This window comes from Grammomys surdaster, unplaced genomic scaffold (genome assembly GCF_004785775.1).
Source record: "Grammomys surdaster isolate TR1022 unplaced genomic scaffold, NIH_TR_1.0 226, whole genome shotgun sequence".
NCBI lineage: Eukaryota > Metazoa > Chordata > Mammalia > Rodentia > Muridae > Grammomys > Grammomys surdaster.
Genome location: NW_021604671.1, coordinates 2198390 through 2218560, shown reverse-complemented (window position 1 = coordinate 2218560; position 20171 = coordinate 2198390). Strand labels below are relative to the sequence as shown.

The 20171-nt window shown below is 42.5% G+C and overlaps 1 protein-coding gene across 1 annotated transcript in view; it reads right to left on the bottom strand.

Moving 5' to 3' along the window:
* The window catches only part of Rgs20 (regulator of G protein signaling 20), a 118451-nt gene that overhangs the window by 72236 nt on the left and 26044 nt on the right, over nucleotides 1-20171 (bottom strand). Inside the window, 3 exon segments of the mRNA XM_028773398.1 lie at nucleotides 19276-19467; nucleotides 19469-19528; nucleotides 19530-19573. Of these exon segments, the coding sequence (XP_028629231.1) occupies nucleotides 19276-19467; nucleotides 19469-19528; nucleotides 19530-19573 (296 nt within the window).

Here is a 20171-nt window from a genome sequence, read left to right as displayed (position 1 = left end):
CCCTTCCTTCCTTCCTTCCCCTTCCTTCCTTCCTTCCTTCCTTCCTTCCTTCCTTCCTTCCCTCCCTCCCTCTCTCCCTCCTTCCCTCCTTTCCTCTCTTTGTTCATTCATTCATTCATTCATTCATTCATTCATTCATTCTTTTGTGAGACAAGGTCTCTCTGGCTATCCTGGAACTCACTATGTAGACCACACTGCCCTCAAACTCACAGACTTGCCTTTTATTCCCAAGTGCTAAGACTAAAGGTGTTTGGCATTTAGCGAAAACAATCTGTAATGAGTTATGATCAGTCAGTTGTAACTCCAGTACTCTAGGACTAACTGTATTTTCATGATTAATGATTGGTCGTTGAGGGCCTAGAGTTTGTAGGTGGTGCCATCTCTGGGCAGTTGGGCCTGGGTTGTACAAGAAAACAGCTAAGCAAGCCTCTGTGTTCCTCTGTGGCTTCTGTTTCAGTTCTTACCTTCCTGCTTCCCTCAGTGAACTGTGACCTGGGATATATAAGACAAATAAGCCCTTCCTCTCAAAGTTGCTTTTGGTTGGTGTTTTCTCATAGCAAAGGGAATTCTAAGACACACATTTTATTTTTTAGTTAATTTTATGTAGATTTAAAGATACCCCTCCCCCCTTTTTTAATCATTGGAGAAACTCTGATTCATAGAACTCTACCATGTCCTTCATGTCTATAAATCAGCCAAGCAAAAGACCTAAATCCAGGTATTTCAGCTTCCTATTTGGAAGTTTATCACTACCTTACAGAGCTATGCTGGTCATAACACAGATCTACACTGGTCACAGTTAGACAGATTTGGGTTATTTTTGAATGGACCTCAGTGAGTACCCATACAGTCCTTTCCTCAGCAGATGTGCAGTTGCTTGGAACTGGAGAATGGAAACCCCAAGTGTATTACCTTATTCCCCAATGGCCTTATTGTTCCCAAAGCATTCTATGTGTGCTGAGCTGATGGAATGTTCTGGTTTGATGTGCCAAGGGAGGACCTGAAATAGTCTTTGGTCTTTGTTCCCTGACACTTACATTTTCTACACATCTTACCAACATATGCACCAAATTTTAGTGTCCCGCTCCCTAGGTATAAAGTGTTAAACCAGTAGAATAACATCTTAAATAAGCTGAATAAAAACAGGAAATGGAAAAAACTTCAAAGAATTGAAATGTTTAGTGGTTAGTCATTTTGGATCTCTTGTTTTAAGAGGACCATAACAATCTAAAAGTTTGTGTGCCTGTCTGTAGCCTGTGTGTGTGTGTGTGTGTGCGTGTATGTGTGTGTGTGTGTGTGTGTGTGAGAGAGAGAGAGAGAGAGAGAGAGAGAGAGAGAGAGAGAGAGAGAGAGAGAGAAAGAGAGAGAGAGAAGAAGAGAGAGATTACTTATAAGACACGAGATTCAGGAAGAAAATCTTGTCATGGTTTTTGCAATGTTGTAGTGAAATACTTGAGAAGCACATTAAAGAGAATTGTTTATTTTGCTGGTCTTTGTGGACACTGACTCTGGGTGCAGAGAAGGAGGTGCATCATGGTGGCTAAAGTATGTGGCACTCACATCATGGCAGACAGTAAGCCAACTGATACTGAGAGGACCTGCTGGAAGGTACCTCCCCCACCCCAGAGACTCACCCCCAGGGGCCTAATTCCTGTAGGTAAGTTCCACTTAACATTTCAAATATCTCCCAAAATAGAACCACCAGCTGGGTCCCAAGCGTTGAACACAAGATCTGTACCAAAGGATGAGTAAAAAGACTCATGGCCAGTTTCAATGAAAAGAGAAACAAAACTTTAAATTTAACCTCCTTTTCTTTTGTGGAAAAGAAAAAAAAAGACTTTTACTTAATTTATAACAGATATTTATTCAACAAATCCAAACCGATTTTTTTAATTTCTTTTGATTTTATACAATTTTATTCTTTTTACACTTCCTTACTTTATACCCCAAATTTATTTGTATGGTTGAGATATGATGCCATGGTGTTTTCTTTTTTCTTCTGTTCTGTTTAAAAAAATAATGTCATTTTCCTAAAAGAACAGTATAACTTTAAAATTTATTCAATGGACCAAAAATGAATGTTTTGCAAAGCTTTGCACTAGTGAAAATCTGGTAAGTTCTAGATTGATGTGTAATAGGATTCTGTGATGGTTTGCATATACTCACCCCAAGGAGTGGCACTATGAGAAGGTGTGGCCTTGTTGGAATAGGTGTGCCACTGTGGGTGTGGGCTTTAAGACCCTCATCCTAGCTGCCTGGAAGTCAGTATTCCACTAGCAGCCTTCAGAAGAAGACGTAGAACTCTCAGCTCCTCCTGTACCACTCCTTCCTGGACACTGCCATGTTCCCACCTTGATGATAATGGACTGAATCTCTGAACCTGTAAGCCAGCCCCAATTAAATGTTGTCCTTGTAAGAGTTAGCTTGGTCATGGTGTCTGTTCACAGCAGTAAAACCCTAACTAAGACAGAACTCTTGACATCTGCTGATGATAGTTGTATGGAGTTCAGATCTCCTTGAATGTGCCAGAGAAATGGAGCCAGTGCTCAGGATGCAGAAACAAAGAAGGTGATGTGTCCAGGCCTTAAGGACACAGAGGAGAAGCCATTGTCATTGCTCCAGCTCGGATAGCTCTACCAGCTCTCTGCCTCCAGGATTCCTGTCTTCATCTCAGATTCAAAGTAGAATCTAGACCCTCCCCCTACCAAACACATACTTACATTACCACAGTATGTTTTAAAAAAGAAATGAATGATAAAGTCAAAATAAAAACTTGGTTTCAGGAAATTGAATGTACAAATTAATTGTATTTAAATCATTAGTAGAGATAATGTTTAAATAACTCACATGCCCACAGATGCTTCTTTGTTAAATGACAAAGAAATGTCACTTACAGAAAATACAATTAGTATTTTCTTCATATTTCTTAATTCTGATTTCTTATAATCACCCCACTGATTATAACATGAACCAGTAGTAATGCGTAGGGTTTGCTGATGTGTAACAGTCTTTTCTGAGATTAACACATTCCATGCTAAGAAGAAGTGCCTTAATTAGAAAGGTTAAACAACTCAAAAGAGCTTTAGGAAGTCCCTGAAACTGACCAGATTCACTAGGCCCAGCCCTGCCAGATTTATCAATGAAAGCTGTAAAGAAGATTCTTAGGCAAGCCAAGCTACAAAGAAGACTCTGAGACTAGATAAGCTGAAAGAAACAAAAACCAGACTAGCTGCCTAAAACAGGTTTAGACCAATAGAGACTCCTGGAAAGGTCACTCCTTTGTTGTGGATTGTCTTGGTGCTAATTGTATTTTGATGCTAGTTCAACTTCCTCAAGAGGGGCTGCCCTGATGAAGAGTGGATCACGTATTCAGGTGATTCCATATGAACCTTCTCCCCATTTTAACTGGTCAATAAAAGATGGCTGAAGCCAATCGTTGGGTGAAGAATAAGGTGGGATTTCCTGGTCCCAGGAGGAAAAGGAGGAGAGAGAGAGGGAGAGAGATTCAGACCAGGCTGTGGAGCAGATGGGAAGTAGCAGAATGTAACTCTCAGGGACTGATAGTTTGTAGCCTCCACAGGTGGTTGTGGTGGATAAGGAAGATGCGGCAAGATATTCTTCACCCAGCCATTGAGTTATCTAGATAGTTTTAAATTATATAATGGCTGTCTGGTGTTTTCCATCTGCGGCAACTCAAGTGGGCCAGAGAAAGGGCACTGATTCAGCGGCTGTTAGATGCTTGGCCAAGCTAGCCATAGAAACTTGGTGATATGGACATTGCCGGCATCCGGCAAGGAGCAAGAGTGCATTTTAAAATTACATGCTTCACTCCTCAGCCTGTTGAACTGTCTCAAGGATGTCCAGTGTGCTCCAGGTTCCCAGCTTATGTGAGCTGTCATTCATGCTGGGGTGGGCCTTGGTGATGCACTGTCTTTGAGTCATTTCTGCTCCTGTAAGCAACCCCTCACCCATATGGTCTATTAAGGTGAGCTTTGGTGTTAGCCATACTTTGGTCTGTCATGGGCTCCCTATCTGGGGTGAACAGACATGTGTGTTGCATCTCTCCAGGAAAAGTTTTGTCATCCAACAGCAGAGAGAGACTATTATCAATGTAACTCTCCACAACTAAATTTTAACTGAAATCTTCAGGTTCAGGGGGTAATTTTAAAATTTTATAAATAACCAAATAATTTGGCAAAATATAAATTCATTAATTTATTCAATAAAAATTTCCTTGATATCAGGTCATAGGTATAGACTTTTATATTTGGAAAACTTCTCAAAATCTTGTTCAAATGGTGCAAAGTTTAAATGTTTCAAACAGAATTATGCCAAAGCAGAAATACTTAAAGTCATGCATGGTCCAACACCAAAACAATGATGGGTACGTGCTGGAGAACTAATGAGTCTTTAATTGCTTTCTTGATCCATGGTCTGAATACTTATTGTGACATTATATATGTTCTGACTCAGAGGTTTGCAAGGAAATAAGTAAAAACAAATAAGAAACTCAATTTTCTTTCATCCAGTGCTCATATTTTTTTTTTTTTATCACAGAGCCATAATCTGAAGGCTGAGCGATGCCAAGATTATGTTTCTTTAACATTTTAAATCACAGAAATTTGCATTGTATACATAGTTATAAATATTACAAGCATGTGGTATACATTTTCTGATTTCCACAGAAAACAAGTGATATAATAGAAAGGTTAGACTGTATTGTGACCCCAAGACAGAAGAAAAACTTAACTGAAAAGCATCAGTAGGTCAAAGATGATTGCTGTTCTTACACAACAACCTGAAAAACCAAATAAACAGCTAATATTCCATTTCTGAGGAAGTGTTCTACAGAAGCAAAGATGATTAAACAAAGTAAAATTGCTTAGACTGAAGGCTTACCCACAGAGAGTAGCATGCCTTCTTCCCTGAGGTCTTTTTTGCCTCTGAGCCTAGAAGCCACATGGAGGAGTGGAGGGAAGAGTGTAGCTAAATCACTAAAGTGAGACTAAGTTTCTTAAAAGCCTCTGGATCCAAACAAAGCCCAAGAGAAAACTCAAGGGACAGGAAAGAACAGAAGTAAGCCATGGTTTGTTAAAACTGAAAGCAGACTCTGCCCACAAAATTTTTTAGGCCTGGAAACATCAGTCTATTATTTATATAGTAGATATACTTCTGGGGTAAAATTACTAGGGATAAAAGAATACAACTGATAAATTTAAAAACAGTAGATCTAGATCCATAGTCTTAATATTAAATTTAGTAGACAAGAATGGACAGGGCTGATGAAAAGATTAATTTCACCAAGGAATTTTTATTTGCATAAGAGTATCAAATAGATACATTACATTTTTTGATACATCACATTTAATGTAGACTGAAATAAATTCTAAAATTAATAAGTTGCTGTTTGGTTTTGCAGAATATTAAGAATAAAAGAAAATAGGCCTAGGAAATCAAATCACAGTTAAATAGACAATCAAATTGAAACAAGCTTGCACATGCACACATGCACACACATACAGGACCAAGGAAACACAGGACCATGGAAAGAGAGAGTTGGGATAGGAGGGGAGGAGAAACATCTTACATATGTATTGTTTAGATTACAGAAGCAGAAGAGAGAGGAAAAAGCAGAACAAATGGAAAATTTGAAGATATATTGAAGAAAACAAAACAAAACGAAATCCACCATGAGATACTGAGTGGAAAATTTCCAAGGCTGGTGAGAGGCATCAATCCAGATACAAGGAGTAGAGTGAATCCAAAACAGAGGTGCAAAGAAAAGATGCTTGTGTGTGGTGTTATCACTGTGGCAAGCTAAAAAGCTAAGAGGAAAATGTCATTGACTCATTAATTTGTTTATTTTCATGTAGTTCATGCTGGCATTGAGCTTGGTATGTAGTTGAGGGAACCATAAATTTCTAATCATCCCACATCCACCTCCCAATTGCTGGGATAACAGGCATTTGCCACCCCATTTGACTTATGTGGTACTGGGACCAAGTCCAGAGTTTCCTACAGGATTAGACAAGGACCTTACCAACTGAGCTACTGTGGTGGTTTGAATAAGAATGTCTCCCAGAGGCTTGGGAACTAGAACACTTGGCTTCTTGTTGGTGGTTCTGTTTGTAGAAGTTTGGGGAGGGGGTGCAGCCTTGCTGGACAGAGCATGTCACTGGGGACAGGCATTAAGAGTGTACAGCTTCGCCATCCATCCAGCTTTCGCCGTTTTTGTGCTTGCATTTGAAGAGGCAGCCCTCAGCTTCTTGCTCTAGCCATGATGAGTGCCACTTGCTGCTATGCTTCCCTACCATGATGCATTCTTATACCCCCAGAGCCATAAATCAAAATAAACTATCTTCTATAAGTTGCTTTTGGTCAGGGTATTTTATCACAGCAACAGAAAGGCAACTACTACAGAAGTTGGTATCAGAGAATGGGCTGTTGTGGTGAAGAATATGACCATGTTGTTTTAGGAAGAATATGAAGACTGGAACATTGGGCTAGGGAAGCAGACACATTCACCCAAACATAGACATACATTTTTGGAAAGACACCTTGTATTAGGAATACACCAAGAACTCCTACAAATTAATAACAGCAATAACAACAGATGGTACACAAAAGTGAGCCATCTGCCAATTTACATTACCCAGGTGGTCAAAAAATATAAAAAGATGGTCAACATTAGTAATCAGGGGAAGATGAGTGAAAGCCACAATGAGCTGGCAATGCACAGCCATCAATATGTCTAAATGTGGGCAAGCAGCATCAAGTACAATGAGGCTGTCAAACATGACATATGTTGCTAGTAGGAACATAAATTGATTTGGAGTTTGGAACAGTTTGACAGTATCTACTAAGGTAAACACCATGGACCCTATCTCCTAGCAATTTCACCCCTGCTCATACAACCAACAGAGATGTATCTTTGCCAATGGACATGGGCAAGAATGATCACTATCACTCAAAGTAGCCCCACACTAGAAACACTTTCAATATTCTTAAGCAGTGGAATGGACCAATACATGTGGTATCTTTATAAAAAGGAGCACTGCCCAGCACTGAAAATTAACTGTTAGGATACACTACCTGAAGTTGCATCTTTGTATATTCAATTGTTAATTCTGTATCCTCAAAGAGCTAAATGCTGGCAGGATCTGGTATTGTTATTTCCATGGTGCATCACAGATTTCACATTTTGTAAATATGTGTTCCTTTATCACCTACCTAAGGAAATTAGAATTGTATCTGATTGGCTTTAATAAAGATCTAACGATGATCCTGGGCCAAAAGGCTGATGCTCCAACTTCCTAACTTACTGGAGCTGTATGGGTAGGCAGCTGTCTCTACACCTTGTCTTGAAAAACTCCCCCAAGGGAGACCCTGAAGGGACACAGACCCAAAAATACTCCAGAGACCGGCTTACTGCAATCACATGAGTCAGGTTTTTATTAACGGAGCTCCAGATCGATACGTACCTCACACAGGAGGTAGAGGAATCTACCCCAAGGCCTAAAAGCTTAGGGTTAATATAGGCAAAGGCTGGGGGGAGGAAGGGGTTGTGGCGCAGTCATACACAGTTGGTTGTTTCAAATATCTGCAATGTGTGTAAGCAGATCCTGGGCAGAGGTTTGACTAATCTCACAGGAACAGTCTCTGGTCCCTGTGGCCTTGGGACCCAGTGTGAATGTTTATCTGAGCCAACAGACCATCAGGCTGAATTTAATTCACAAGTCCTTGGGACGTTTGGTGGGAGTTTTTCTAGAGGAGGCTAAGTCAAACATCACGGGAACAGATGGGTGTTTCAATATTCTTGTTATCAAGGAATTTATCCTTGAGCACCTTCTCTATCTCTTACAGCCAGCCGATTCCTGGAACACTCAATTGACCTTTGTTTATCCAGCTCTGCATCTTTTGTGATGACCTTGGGTTAGCAAGTTAGCTGACCTGTATTTTTAACTACTTGTATTAGTAAATTAAGGCTTCCTGCTATACTATTGATTTTAAACTAACTTAAAATTCCTTTTTCAGTCTCAGTTCTAGAAGCTGAGTTAGGCTTCGATATTTTCAGATAATGTTGCTCGTCCTCAAATTTCTGACAGGGTTGAAAGACTACTTGTAGTCTCACAGCCAACCCAGGGTATTTAACATTGAGAAAATGGATTTGAGAAGATAGTTCTTAAATAGTATACAAGCTAAACCAGGACATAACATATGGATTTATAACTCTTTTAAGTTAGGATAGATGACAAAGTGTTCTATTTAACTGTCAAAGATGATGGACTGGATGTTAGGTGTATCTTATACTTTATAAATTACAAAATGGTAAAAAAATAAAATAAAAAAAATAAGGTTCTAATGACTTAATACCTGGGCAGGAAGTGAAAGGTGGATCTTCTGGTCAAAGAGAGGGACTCTGGGAGAAGAATTAAGAGGCGGGAGATTTGCCTCTTAATTAAGTGGGCTCAAAGGTAGACAGATGGACCAGAGCAGAGCAGAGAGAGGTAGACCTGGCCAAAGAGGTAGAAGGCAAAGCATAAGCTAGGATTAGTCAGGACAGGGTAGTCAGGAGACTGCTAAGGCCAAAGCTTTAAAATATTGAAAGGACTCTGTATCATTATTTATATAGCTGGTGAATCTGTGAAAGTCTCATTATAAATAACATTCGAAATAATGAGTGAATCTCAGAAACAGGACATAAAGTTAGAAGGCTGATGTAGAGATTATGAACTTTTCATAGTTGATTATTTTCAATTTCCACATGAAATTCAGAATTCAGCACAACTGACATAAGAGGCTATAGAAGTAATTAACTGTAGGAATGCAGACTTAGAGAAAGGAAGATGGTATCCTTAAGGGTGGGGGGCTGAAAAATATTCTATATTATGATCTTGAGCAGAGGCGATTTATTGCCCACCCCCAGGGAAATCTGTCAATACTTAGAGACATTTTTGATTGGCATGTCTAAGGAGGTCTTTACAGACACCCATGGGGGAGAGGTCGGGAATGATATTGCGTATCTCATTGAAAGTCTTACACAGAAACTAGCTATTCAGCCAAATGCAGGGAGTCCTAAGACTGGGAGCGATGACCTAAGTGGCAATTAGAAGATGGTATGCCTGTGTTTCAGTTGAGAGCCTCTTTCTTCATAAAAGAGTAACTTGTACAGCTTGTATAACTAAATTTCTCTTGTAAGCACTAGAAAATAGACGAAGTCAAGCATAGTGTTTTAGGCCTGCAGTCTCAATACTCAGTACATCAAGCCAGGAGGATCATAAACTTTAGATTCTGTTTTTTAAAAACTCAAATAGGCGACTTGAACATGGGTCTCTACAAGAGCAACAAGAACTCTGACAACTGAGCCATCTCTCCAGCCTTAAGTTGTCATTTTCTCCAATTTGCATGTCTACATATATAGTGTATGCATTATGAATTTATAATCATTACTTCATTTTTACATTTTAAATTACACAGGGGAAAAGGAGTTAAGAAATGCAAAGCTATTGGTTTTTATGTTTTCCTGTATAGTTACTTTTATTCTTGAATAACTTCCATTGGTCATGCTGTAGAATTCTGTCCTTAAAGGAGTTTCAAAACTTTTAAAATTAACTTATTTTCCTTGCTAATCATAGGGCTATCCCAACTACCTGTTTTGTATTTGGTCAATTTTGGTATTTTATTTTTAACAGATATATTTGATCAGTATATATTCATTATACATGAGCAACAGAGGGACATTGCACACAGGTATATAATGTACTTTGAGGCTATTGCCTCCTCCATGGTACTTTGTTTTTCAAGAAAGTGGACCATTTATTCTAAATGGCCAGTTGCTATGTATAGATATGTTTTATATGTTTTATAGTATTTCCTTATTATCCTTTGATGCCTACAAGGTCTTTGGTGATAGTATGCTTTGTTTTGTTCTTTGTTTTTGTTGTTCTTAGTTTTTGCTTGTTTGCTTGCTTAGGTTTCTGAAGCAGTCTTCACTGCAGTAGCCCAGACTGGGTTCAAACTCAGGATCTTCTTGCCTAAGCCTGAGTCACCATAATCAGTAATATTTTTCTTTCATTCTTGATGTTAATCATCTTTTCTCTTTGTGTCACTTTTGCTAGACATTCACTGACTTTGTTCATATTTTCTAAGGATACATTTGTGTGTGTGTGTGTGTGTGTGTGTGTGTGTGTGTTCTGTTTGCTTCATAAATTTTTACTTATTTCCGTCTGCTTGCTTTCGACTCTGTTTAGGTTTATGATATAGATTTTTGTTTACTTTGGTTATTTTAAAAAATATCAGCTTCATCCTCTTGAACTTGGTGGGTGTTTCTGAGTTTGATGTATGTCTGACTTTTTGTCTCATTCTAACAAATTTTGAAGGAGAACTATTGATGGTGTTTGCAGCCTTGTCTGTCTTAAAATATGTATTTTTCAGCTTCCTGGGTTGGCTAATACACATTTAAGAAATACTGTATTTCCCTATAGAACAATTCTTTTATAGAGATATTTGTGGCTCTTTCTCTGATGATACAGATACATTTTTATCTTATATGATGCTTTCCTTTGAATTAAGATATGGTAAACATAGCCACACAATACTTTTTTTCATTTATTTATTTATTCACTGTATATCCAATTGCAGCCCTCCTCCCAACTACTTCCAGTCCCTTCCTCACACACTCCCTCCCCCCACCCCCTCCCCTATTCCTCTGAGAAGGGGAGAGCCCCCCTGGGTATCACCCTACCCTGGGACATCAGGTCACTGCAGGACTAGGTGCATCCTCTCCCACTGAGGGCAGACAAGGCAGGCTAGTTAGGGGAATGAGATCCACAGGCAGGGAACAGATTCAGGGACAGCCCCAGCTCCAATAGTTGGGGGACCCATATGAACACCAAGCTGCACATCTGCTACATATCATACACTACTTTTGAATTGAGATATTGCTTGACTTTAAATAGAAAGTTAGCATGGGCGTGTTAGCTTACAGGAAATTTCACTAGGCTCTTCCCTGGAACCTAATGACAGCTCATATCATCATCTGCCACTACCAGGTGCTTCAGGTGTGGGCTGTATACCAGGGGTTCCCTACCACTTTTCTCTCTCTGTGTTCCCACATGTTCCCAGACAGTTTCTTGAGAAGTGGTAGAGCTACAACTTGGAAACAAGACTGACTCTTCTAGTTTCCTTTTCCTTGCTATGATAAAACACTAAAACCAACTTTAGGAAGAAAGTTTCATCCAGCTTATAGGTTACAGTTCCATGCTCAAGGGAAACCAGGACAGTTAAAGGCAGGTACCTGGAGGCAGGAACTGAAGCAGAGACTCATGATGGAGGGGTGTTGCTTATTGGTTCACTCCCTCTGCTTTGCTCAGCTTCTTTTCTCTAATCTGCTTGCCTAGAGATAGCACCACCCATTGTGGACTGAGTCCGTCTACATCAATTAACAATTAAGAAAATGCTTCACACTTGGCCACAGGCTAATCTCATCTCTACAGTTTTTTTGGGGGGTTGATGTTTGTTGTTTAACAGTTTCCTCAGAGATTGAAACATTCTCTCAGGGAAGCTCTTTAAACAAGAAGGTAAACAACTCAAAAGAGCTCCAGAAAATCCCTGAAACTGACCAGGTTCTCTAGGCCTCTCCCTCTCAAAGTAAACAAAGTCCTCAACAAAGCTGTGAAGACTTCTCCAACAAGCCAAACTAAAAAAGAAGACTCTGAGATCAGACCAGCTGCCTAGAAGAGGTTTAGACCAGAGTCATTTGGGAAGGAACAAGCTGTGCAGTGTGTTCCAGGTTTCCCAGCTTTTGTGAGCTGTCACCTATTCTGCTGTGGGCCTTGGTGATACAGCTGTCTTTGATCTATGTTTCCTCTAACCCTAATAAAATACCAAGTTAAATTTTGGTGGTATGTGAACTTTAGTCTGTTTTGAGTTCCCTCTCTGGTGGTGTGTGCTGCACCTCCCCAGGAAAAGTTATGTCACACAACAAGGTTCCCTCTTCCCAGGTAACTCTGGATTGTGTCAAATTGACAGCTGAAGGCAACTATGACACCAAGTTGTGATAATCTAGCAGCTCTAGGGCTAAGAGATGAGGTGCAGAAAGATAATGTTTAATGGTGAAAGGGAAATGCTTTGGCTATATAAGAAATAATACGATGTGATCGTTTGAGTGTTGCTGTTTTCATATCTTTCCCAAATGCTTAGCACAAAGCCTCCTCGTTCACTGTTGATTCTTAACAAAGTTGACCAGAGTGGAAACAATTTTCTTGGGTACGGGAAGCTATAGATCTTTACCTTTTCCCTGCTCCAATAATTGGGGGACCCACATGAATACCAAGCTGTGCATCTGCTACATATCACACAATACTTTTGAATTGAGATATTCCTTGGCTTTAAATAGAAAGCTAGCATGGGAGTGCTAGGGACTTACAGTGTTTTTAATTTCAGCTTCCAGGGACTGCTGCAATCTAAAGAGGCTTTGCTATACGAAGACTATTAACGTGGACTCCCTAGTTAAACTTCCAGTGTTCAAATATTTGCTGAGTTTGCTACTTGACATTTCACTGTGGCTGTCTTATGTTCTATATGCCTCATTTTCTTCCTTGTAAACTGTGATTATAATGCTACCTATTATCCAGGTTATTGTGAGTAATTAATAAATCAAGATATATAAAAGAAACCCAAATACGATGAATAAACGAAATATACGTGTATGTTCATATTCTTTTCTGTGTTGGAAATCAAATCCATGGCTTTGCACTTGCCAGGTGAATGCTCCTTACATGTACTTTAAAACAATAGTCTAACCTTGTTTCCTTCATCACTAATTACCAACAAAACTTTTATTGAAATTATGAAATCTTCCAGTTATTAAACCTCACTACCACCCCACGGTCAGTCACCAGTCATTTATAAGGTCAGAACAAAACATGATTATTTCTATTGTCTTTGAATCTGGCCATACAGCTCTAAAAGAGTTACATGTGTTTCTTATTTGAAACTGGGGGTGTAGTTTAATGATGATCACAAATGGATATCTGAGGCCTTGTGTGTTCATCCCAAGTATGAAAGTACATGTAGTTTCACTACACACACACACACACACACACACACACACACACACCACAGTGCTAGCCAGGTGTTGTCCTTGCTGTATCAGTACAAGATGTATGATCTAACTCTGAGCTGTTCACTCTGGGGCATAAGGAAAAGACAAGCCAGATCCCAGGCCTTCGCTTCCTCACTGTTAGACAGAGAAGCATAAGACACCACCCAGCTCCTCATCAGATCAAATTGCTGTGCATTTTTGCTTCAGATGCCTTGGTCTTAAACACATATAGTAACATAGACTTGAATGGATTTTTATCATTTACAATTAAATTTATAACCTCGAATCAGGGTGGTTAGCTGGCTTTAATAACTTGGGAGATACCTCAGGTGAAATAGCACTGCTGGGACAATGTAGAACCTTACTCATGTTTCACAAATGATCCCAAGTACAAATAGAATCAAACCAGCAGACTAGAACCAAGGTAACTGATTTTGCAAATTCCTAAAAATGGAATATCACCTTGAACATTCCATCTGGAGAGACATCAAAGTTGATTATGGTGGCCTCTGTTAGAGCCCACTCAATTGTACCAGACCCCTGTAGCTATGTCTAAACCCTCAAACTCTCAGCTCAAGGTAACACTCAGGGAACATCTCAGACAGTGGTGGTAGTCAGTGACTCACACACTTATTGTACTGAATACTAAACTGTGACTCAGAGAGAATCTATTAACTGTTGAATGACACTGTGCTTATTTGAATAGAAGCTCACATTGTGAGTCACTTGGCGGTGCCCTAAAAACCATCCTTCAGATTTCCATTTGGACAGTGATTCACATGATAATCGCTCTGCGACCTGACTTGACTGACACATGTCATTTCAAAATTCATGTCTGTGGAACTGGCTTGGGATTAGTCTAGAAAGTTACTCCCTGCTAAATGCCCAATATTTCTAAAAAACATATAGGCCCCCTGAGATACAAAATCAAGGGTGACATATCCATTCAGCTTCCATACAAGAGAGAACCATGGTCTCCTTCAAGGATATGGCACAATTCCTAGAAACATTTTCCCAAGAAAACACCCTGCTCCTTAAAATACTTTTGTAAGGGAAGATACAACCCTGATCTATAGTTGTTCCCAGCATATAGTTGTTCAGCTCTTCCTGTGAGGGCTGCTCCTTTAACCTGTCCTCCACATCTTTCTCATAGATATGGCTCCACAGAAAGATAGACTTGAACACTCAATAGGGATACATAGTGAGATTTTAAGAACTAGAATTTGACACGCCTAGCTAAGTTCCTTTATTCAAACGGGCAAGACTTTCTTTTTGACTTGGCAGTCCACAAAATCTGAAAGAATAAAAATCTCCTGTGTGATCTTAAAAGCTTTCCTAAAAACCTTTTTCAGACATGTACGAAAGAGATCTTTGTTTTGTTTTGTTTTGTTTTGTTTTTCGAGACAGGGTTTCTCTGTGTAGCCCTGGCTGTCCTGGAACTCACTCTGTAGACCAGGCTGGCCTCGAACTCAGAAATCCACCTGCCTCTGCCTCCCAAGTGCTGGGATTAAAGGCGTGTGCCACCACTGCCCGGTGAAAGAGATTTTTAAAATGTAAGAAAAGCTTGAAAATAATTTCTAATATAAAAAATTTCAAAGGTATTAATAGAATAGGCAACTGAATGCACCCCTCCCCCCCCAGGAACTTAACTCTGAGGCTAGTGTGGTCTCTGCTTGTCCTAAGACCTTTGTGATCATGTCTTTATAATACCAAGTACCATGGCAACAAAGTTTGTCTTTCTCAATGTTGAAGCTATCACATACTGTATAGTTCACTCTTCTATGTACATCCTAGCCTCTCAGTTGTGAAAGGGGTCACAGATCCTCAGTGTAGTTTGTCAGAGCTGTGAGAAAAGAGTCAGAATTCTAATCTTCCTTCAGCACCTCAGTAGTTGAAATCCTAAACTCTCTGAATGTTTCCATCATTTGTAAAATGAAGATGTTCGAATAAGTAATTAGGTTATAATAATCATCCTATATCTTATATGATATATAGCTTTTGGAGTGAATTGTTTAGTATTCTTTAAAATGTTAGCTTGTCTATTCATATAGCAAGTCTCCAAACTTTCTTAAATAAAAAATCAAGTACCTCATTTCAGTATTTATATTGGCTGTTTTGTAAATACCATGATCTAATGTATAATTCTTTAAATGTATATTTGTTTAACAAAGGGATCTCTTTTTCTGTTTGTTTGAGACAAGGTCTCATGCAGCCTAGGCTGGTCTGAATTTGCTATGTAAGAGAGAATGGCTTGACCTTCTGATCCTCTTGTGTGCTGAGATTACTTTCATGGACACTACAGGAATTTACACAGTGCTAGGGCCAGAACCTGGGGCTGGAACCTGGAGCTTTGTACATTTAGACAAGGCTTCTCTCAGCTGAGATAGACATCTAGCCCTGTAAACGCACTCTTTGAAGCATCTATTTATTAATACTGGGGGCTTGTTTGCTTGGTTGGTTTTGGGTGTGATGTACTGGAGGGATGCTGAAGACATGGTTCATGAGGAGGTCAGAGGGATAGGTTTGTTCAGTCAGTTCTCTCCTTCCACCTTTATGTGTGCTTTTGGGTACCTGGGTTTAAATTCAGGTCCTCAGGCTTGCATACTAAGTGTTTTACCTGTTGTAACATCTCACCAAACCCAACTCTTTTTAAAGAGAAAACTTTTCTTTAAATTATGTTAGATGCCCATATGCAAGTATTTCTTAATTATCCACAATGAAAGGGTCCAGTGATAGAGAAATGAACTATATTTAAATTTTGGCATTGAGAAAAAACATTTACTGCTTCATGATTTTGTCAATGAAACCCTTTTTAGTGTGTAAACATACTGTTTATAGCATACGAAAATAGGGACCCTGTTCCTGATCTTTATATTCTTTTAATTTTTTTTTGAGAAAAAATGGCAATATGTGGCTTACTTGACCTCAAGGTCTATATTTTTCTTCCGTAGCCTTGGGGGAGCTGGAGCTAGCAATGCATACATATTTGTATGTTCCTATGTCTTTAGATTTTTAACTCTACTAAGCTAATGCTGTATCAATATAAAAACAGTATGAACAGCTTTTTAAAAAGATTTTTTTTTTAAAAAATTTTATGCCTATTCATGAGTGCCTGCATGTATGTGGGTACACCACAAGTAGGACTAGTGCATGCTGAGGCAAGAAAAGGATATTGGATCCTCTGGAACTAAGGCTACAGGTTGTTGAGAGCAGCCAGCATGGGTCTTGGGAGCTCAACTCAGGTCTGCTATAGAGCTGTACGTGCTATAAGAAATTTAACCCATGAGCTGTTTGTCTCTACAACACTATGACTAGTATTTATATACCATGAGCCCAGAAATTGTGCTGTATTAACCTGCAGTGGAGACTGGCCACCAAGGCCATCCAGCCAGCTATCTGGCTGTGAAGTCTTGGAAACTCACAAGAGGGTAGCCTTCACCACAGTCTCAGGAAAGGAAGAGGGATTTCCTTTCCAGCACTCTCCGTCAGAACAGAAAACCCTTCTGCACCACCACTTTCTTAGCGCTGTGGCGCTGTTCTCCATCTAGGGGCGCAGAGGCAGCTGTTGCTCCTGCCAGAACCGCCTTGCCCGCCTTAGCCCGGGCCCAAACACGCTTTCACCCCACGTCTACCACCGGTTGTCTGTGTGTGGCTAGCTAGCTATTCTTGCCCAGGTTTTCCTTTCTGCTTATGGAATTCAGGAAGATCCTGATCCATCCCAGCCCCAGAGAGCCACCTCTCCCAGCGCCCCACCTCCAGATCCGCGGAGAGGGTAGGTCGCACGCCCGCACACCGATCCCCAACGTCCACCTCAGGTCGCCCACTCCCTATGTGTGGAAATCCTGCAGCACTTTGAAACATCTCCCCAAACACCCACTCACTCCAACCTTGCGCGCTGCCTCTTCCGAGGCCTCTCCTTTACCCACTCCTCTGAAGCTGTAGGATGGAATAGCCTCAAGCACCCAGATCTCCGAAAGAGCCCACCCTTGTCCCAGGGAGCTGTCTCCCTTAAGGCCCCTTGCCAGTCCAATTTCCTCAAGTCTGAGGGCACCAGCATACAAAGACTCGAGTCCCCATGGCTCGTCTCCGCGCAGTCTCTCTGCTTCCTACCCTCGCTGGAGCCTGGGCACCCCGCAACATCCCGAAAGCCACACCGAGTGTGAGAAATCTAGCTCCCGGGTCCATCCCAGAGCCTGTCCCTTAAGTGACTGTTCTGTCTACTTAGTTGCTGGTGCCTGCCGACCTCAGCGCTCAGGGTGCGGTCTTCTTCCAGCTTAGCTCCGCCATTCGACCTGTTATGCGCTTTTCTGAAAAGAAGGTAGTGCGTTCCGGGAGTGTCACCTCCTTCCCACCTGCGCTCAAACTGCCCGCCTCGGGTCCTCAGCCTAGGGCACATTCTCTCCCCCAACTCAGAGAGAGTTGGGACTTTTCCACTCGCTTGGGCTTTCCCAAATGCTTGGCATGGCTGATGTGCACTTTAGACCTAAACAGCATGTTTCGTCCCTCACTGAGTCTTAGACTTGGGAACCCCATGCTTGGTAGGTTTTGATAATAACTGACCTCGATGGTTCGGAACCCTCCTTCAGACAATGACATGCCCCGAAACCACAACCCACTCGCCACAACTGACTAACCCAGACGGCGATGACCAGCCAGACATTGCACCACCGGGCAAGGAAAGACTGGCGTCCCAGGTCCCTTGAGCTCCTTGTACTGCCGGGTCCAGAGCTTCGGCGGAGAGTCAGAGGAAGAAGAGGAGAAGGTACTTACCAAGCCAGGGTCTGTTGGGCTAGCCGAAGGGGAAGCTCTGGCCCTCGGGCCTCCGTTGGCTGTGCGCATGCGTCCAGAGTGTGCCTTAGTTTTCTTACACTAGTAAGCACGGTTCCTACTCTGCCCGCGTTGGCTTTGTGCCTCCCGCCCTTTCCTGCCTCTCTGAGTCTAAGCTCCGGAGCTCTTTTCCTCCTCCTTTCCTTTCTCTGACTCCTCTCCACCCCCGAGCTCGCTTTCTTAGCGCAGGGCAATCCCCCCCCCCCCCCCCCCCCCCCCCCGCTCGCCTCCTTCTGGCGGCAGCGCGCAGGACTCGGAGGCTAGGGGTACTCCTAGTCCCTATGCGGGCGAGCAGAGTCCCAATCTTGGCTCCCCTCTTCTAATCACAACGAAATAGTGGGTGCGGCGGGAGCGAGCTTTGAGGGTGTCTGCAAGGCCCTCTCTTTTTATTCCCTGGCCTTAGCTTGCGGGGAGGGATGGGGGGGCTATCTAAAGTGCGTGAATGAGTGCTAGGACCTTGTGGATGAAGTGATGCTGGGGGGCCAGCGTGGGGGTAAGGGAGAGGTCTCGAGAGGAGCTGGTGCTTTGTACTCCTGGGAGCTGCCCACCCTTGCAGGGCAATTCCCACTGTCCCTTTTGACTCTAGCGCCACTAACCTCAGTCCTCGGTACAGCCTCTCTAGAGATCTGTTCTCCCACTCTAGACAGTGGTCCTATTCAGTCCCGGCCAGCCCGAGTCGGATGGCCCCACTTGGCGACTGGGATGGCAGGGTGGAGTGTAGGAAAATCTAAGCCTGGACACCGCTCTCCGAAGTCCCTTGGCACTTTCCTTTTTTTTCTCGACTCAAAGGCGGTGGGAGGGGAAGCCCCACGCGGGTGCAGAACCTGGCGCCTAGCTCTGAGGATGCCTGGCGGCGTCTGGGGAGTAACCCTTGGAGTGGGTCCCTGGGGCAGTGCGCCTGAGCTGAGAGGGCTAAATTCAGGCAGCAAAGTGACCTGACACAAAAATAATATCACATCATTTCCTCCCTCTTCTTGGGAGAGGGCAAACGAGTCGGGGCGCGAACCGGGCTGCGGTGACAACGCGCAGGGATGTTTGGGGAAGCTCGAGGGGGAGCTGCAACTACAGTTGAAAAAAGATCCTCGGAGGCGTCAGAGGGTTTCCTCCTGCTTGCTAGGATGGTAGAAACAGAACAAATAGCTGGGGAGAGAGTAGCTTCTAGTGCCTCCGCGGAGGTGGGAGTGTCCGAGAGCTGCAGGTGATCTTTCCTCCAGTGTGCTCAGCTCTGTGTCAACCTTTTAGTATCTGGGTGCCAGCCCGAGGTCAGTCAGCATTAGAGCGAGTGGGAAAGGCTGGGGGCTCCGGAACCCGAGGGTGGGTTTAGTGGAGTCCCCAGTACTCACAGACTCCGGTGAACTCTTCCCAGTACAGGCGTCCTCTCCTCTCGGCTCCGGGTTCGGACTTGACAGCTTCAGACGACGACCCCTCGGAGGTCGTCCTGGCAGAGCCATTGAGGCTGCAAGTAGGAAGAGGAGGCGGCGTGGCACTGGAGAGAGCCGGGCAGTGGACCAGGAGCTTGGCTGAGGGGGAAAGTCCCAGCTTCTCAGGCGAGCCGCGGGAGGGGGTCTCCGCAGAAGATACCAGAACAGTCTCGTGGAGCTGGAAAGCAGGCTACAAAGGTGGCGAAATAGAGTCGGCACGGTGGGCGAGTCTGGGAGCTGTGCAGGGCGGGCGGCGGGAAGGGTGTGTAGGAAGGAGAGAAACAAAACCAGCACATCATTAGGATCTTGTCCAGTCACCTATTTGCAACCTTGTTGAAGCATTTTGAGAATTTACTTTGCGGATACAAAAGAAGGTCGGTGGAAGAAAAAAAAAGCACTAGATTAGTTTCTTCCCTCCTTTAAAACAATGTTGCCCAACTCTGTGGTCTCAGAACCAGCAGCTGTTGCCAATATTCAGTACCCAGCTGCTCCGTAGGAATGCAAAATTTGTGTCCGGTTCCCAGCCTAGTTCATCAGAACCTGCACATCTATAATCTGTATGCACATTAAACGTGGTGGGCGTCATCGTCTATTCATTTTTGCAAGTTTTCCTCTTTCCTTCCCTCATCAGAATCCTCCTTGCGCTGTCCTTCTCCAGTATACCACTATCTACCTGAGGTCGTAATAGACTTAGTTACCAGGTCCCACTGGGTAGCTGTTAAGTGAGTCTTGGCTGCTTCTCAGCCGGAAGAATGCCAGACCCACCTTATGCTGGGGGTGGGGGGTGGGGAGTGGGGAGGAAGTGGCCAACATGGCTT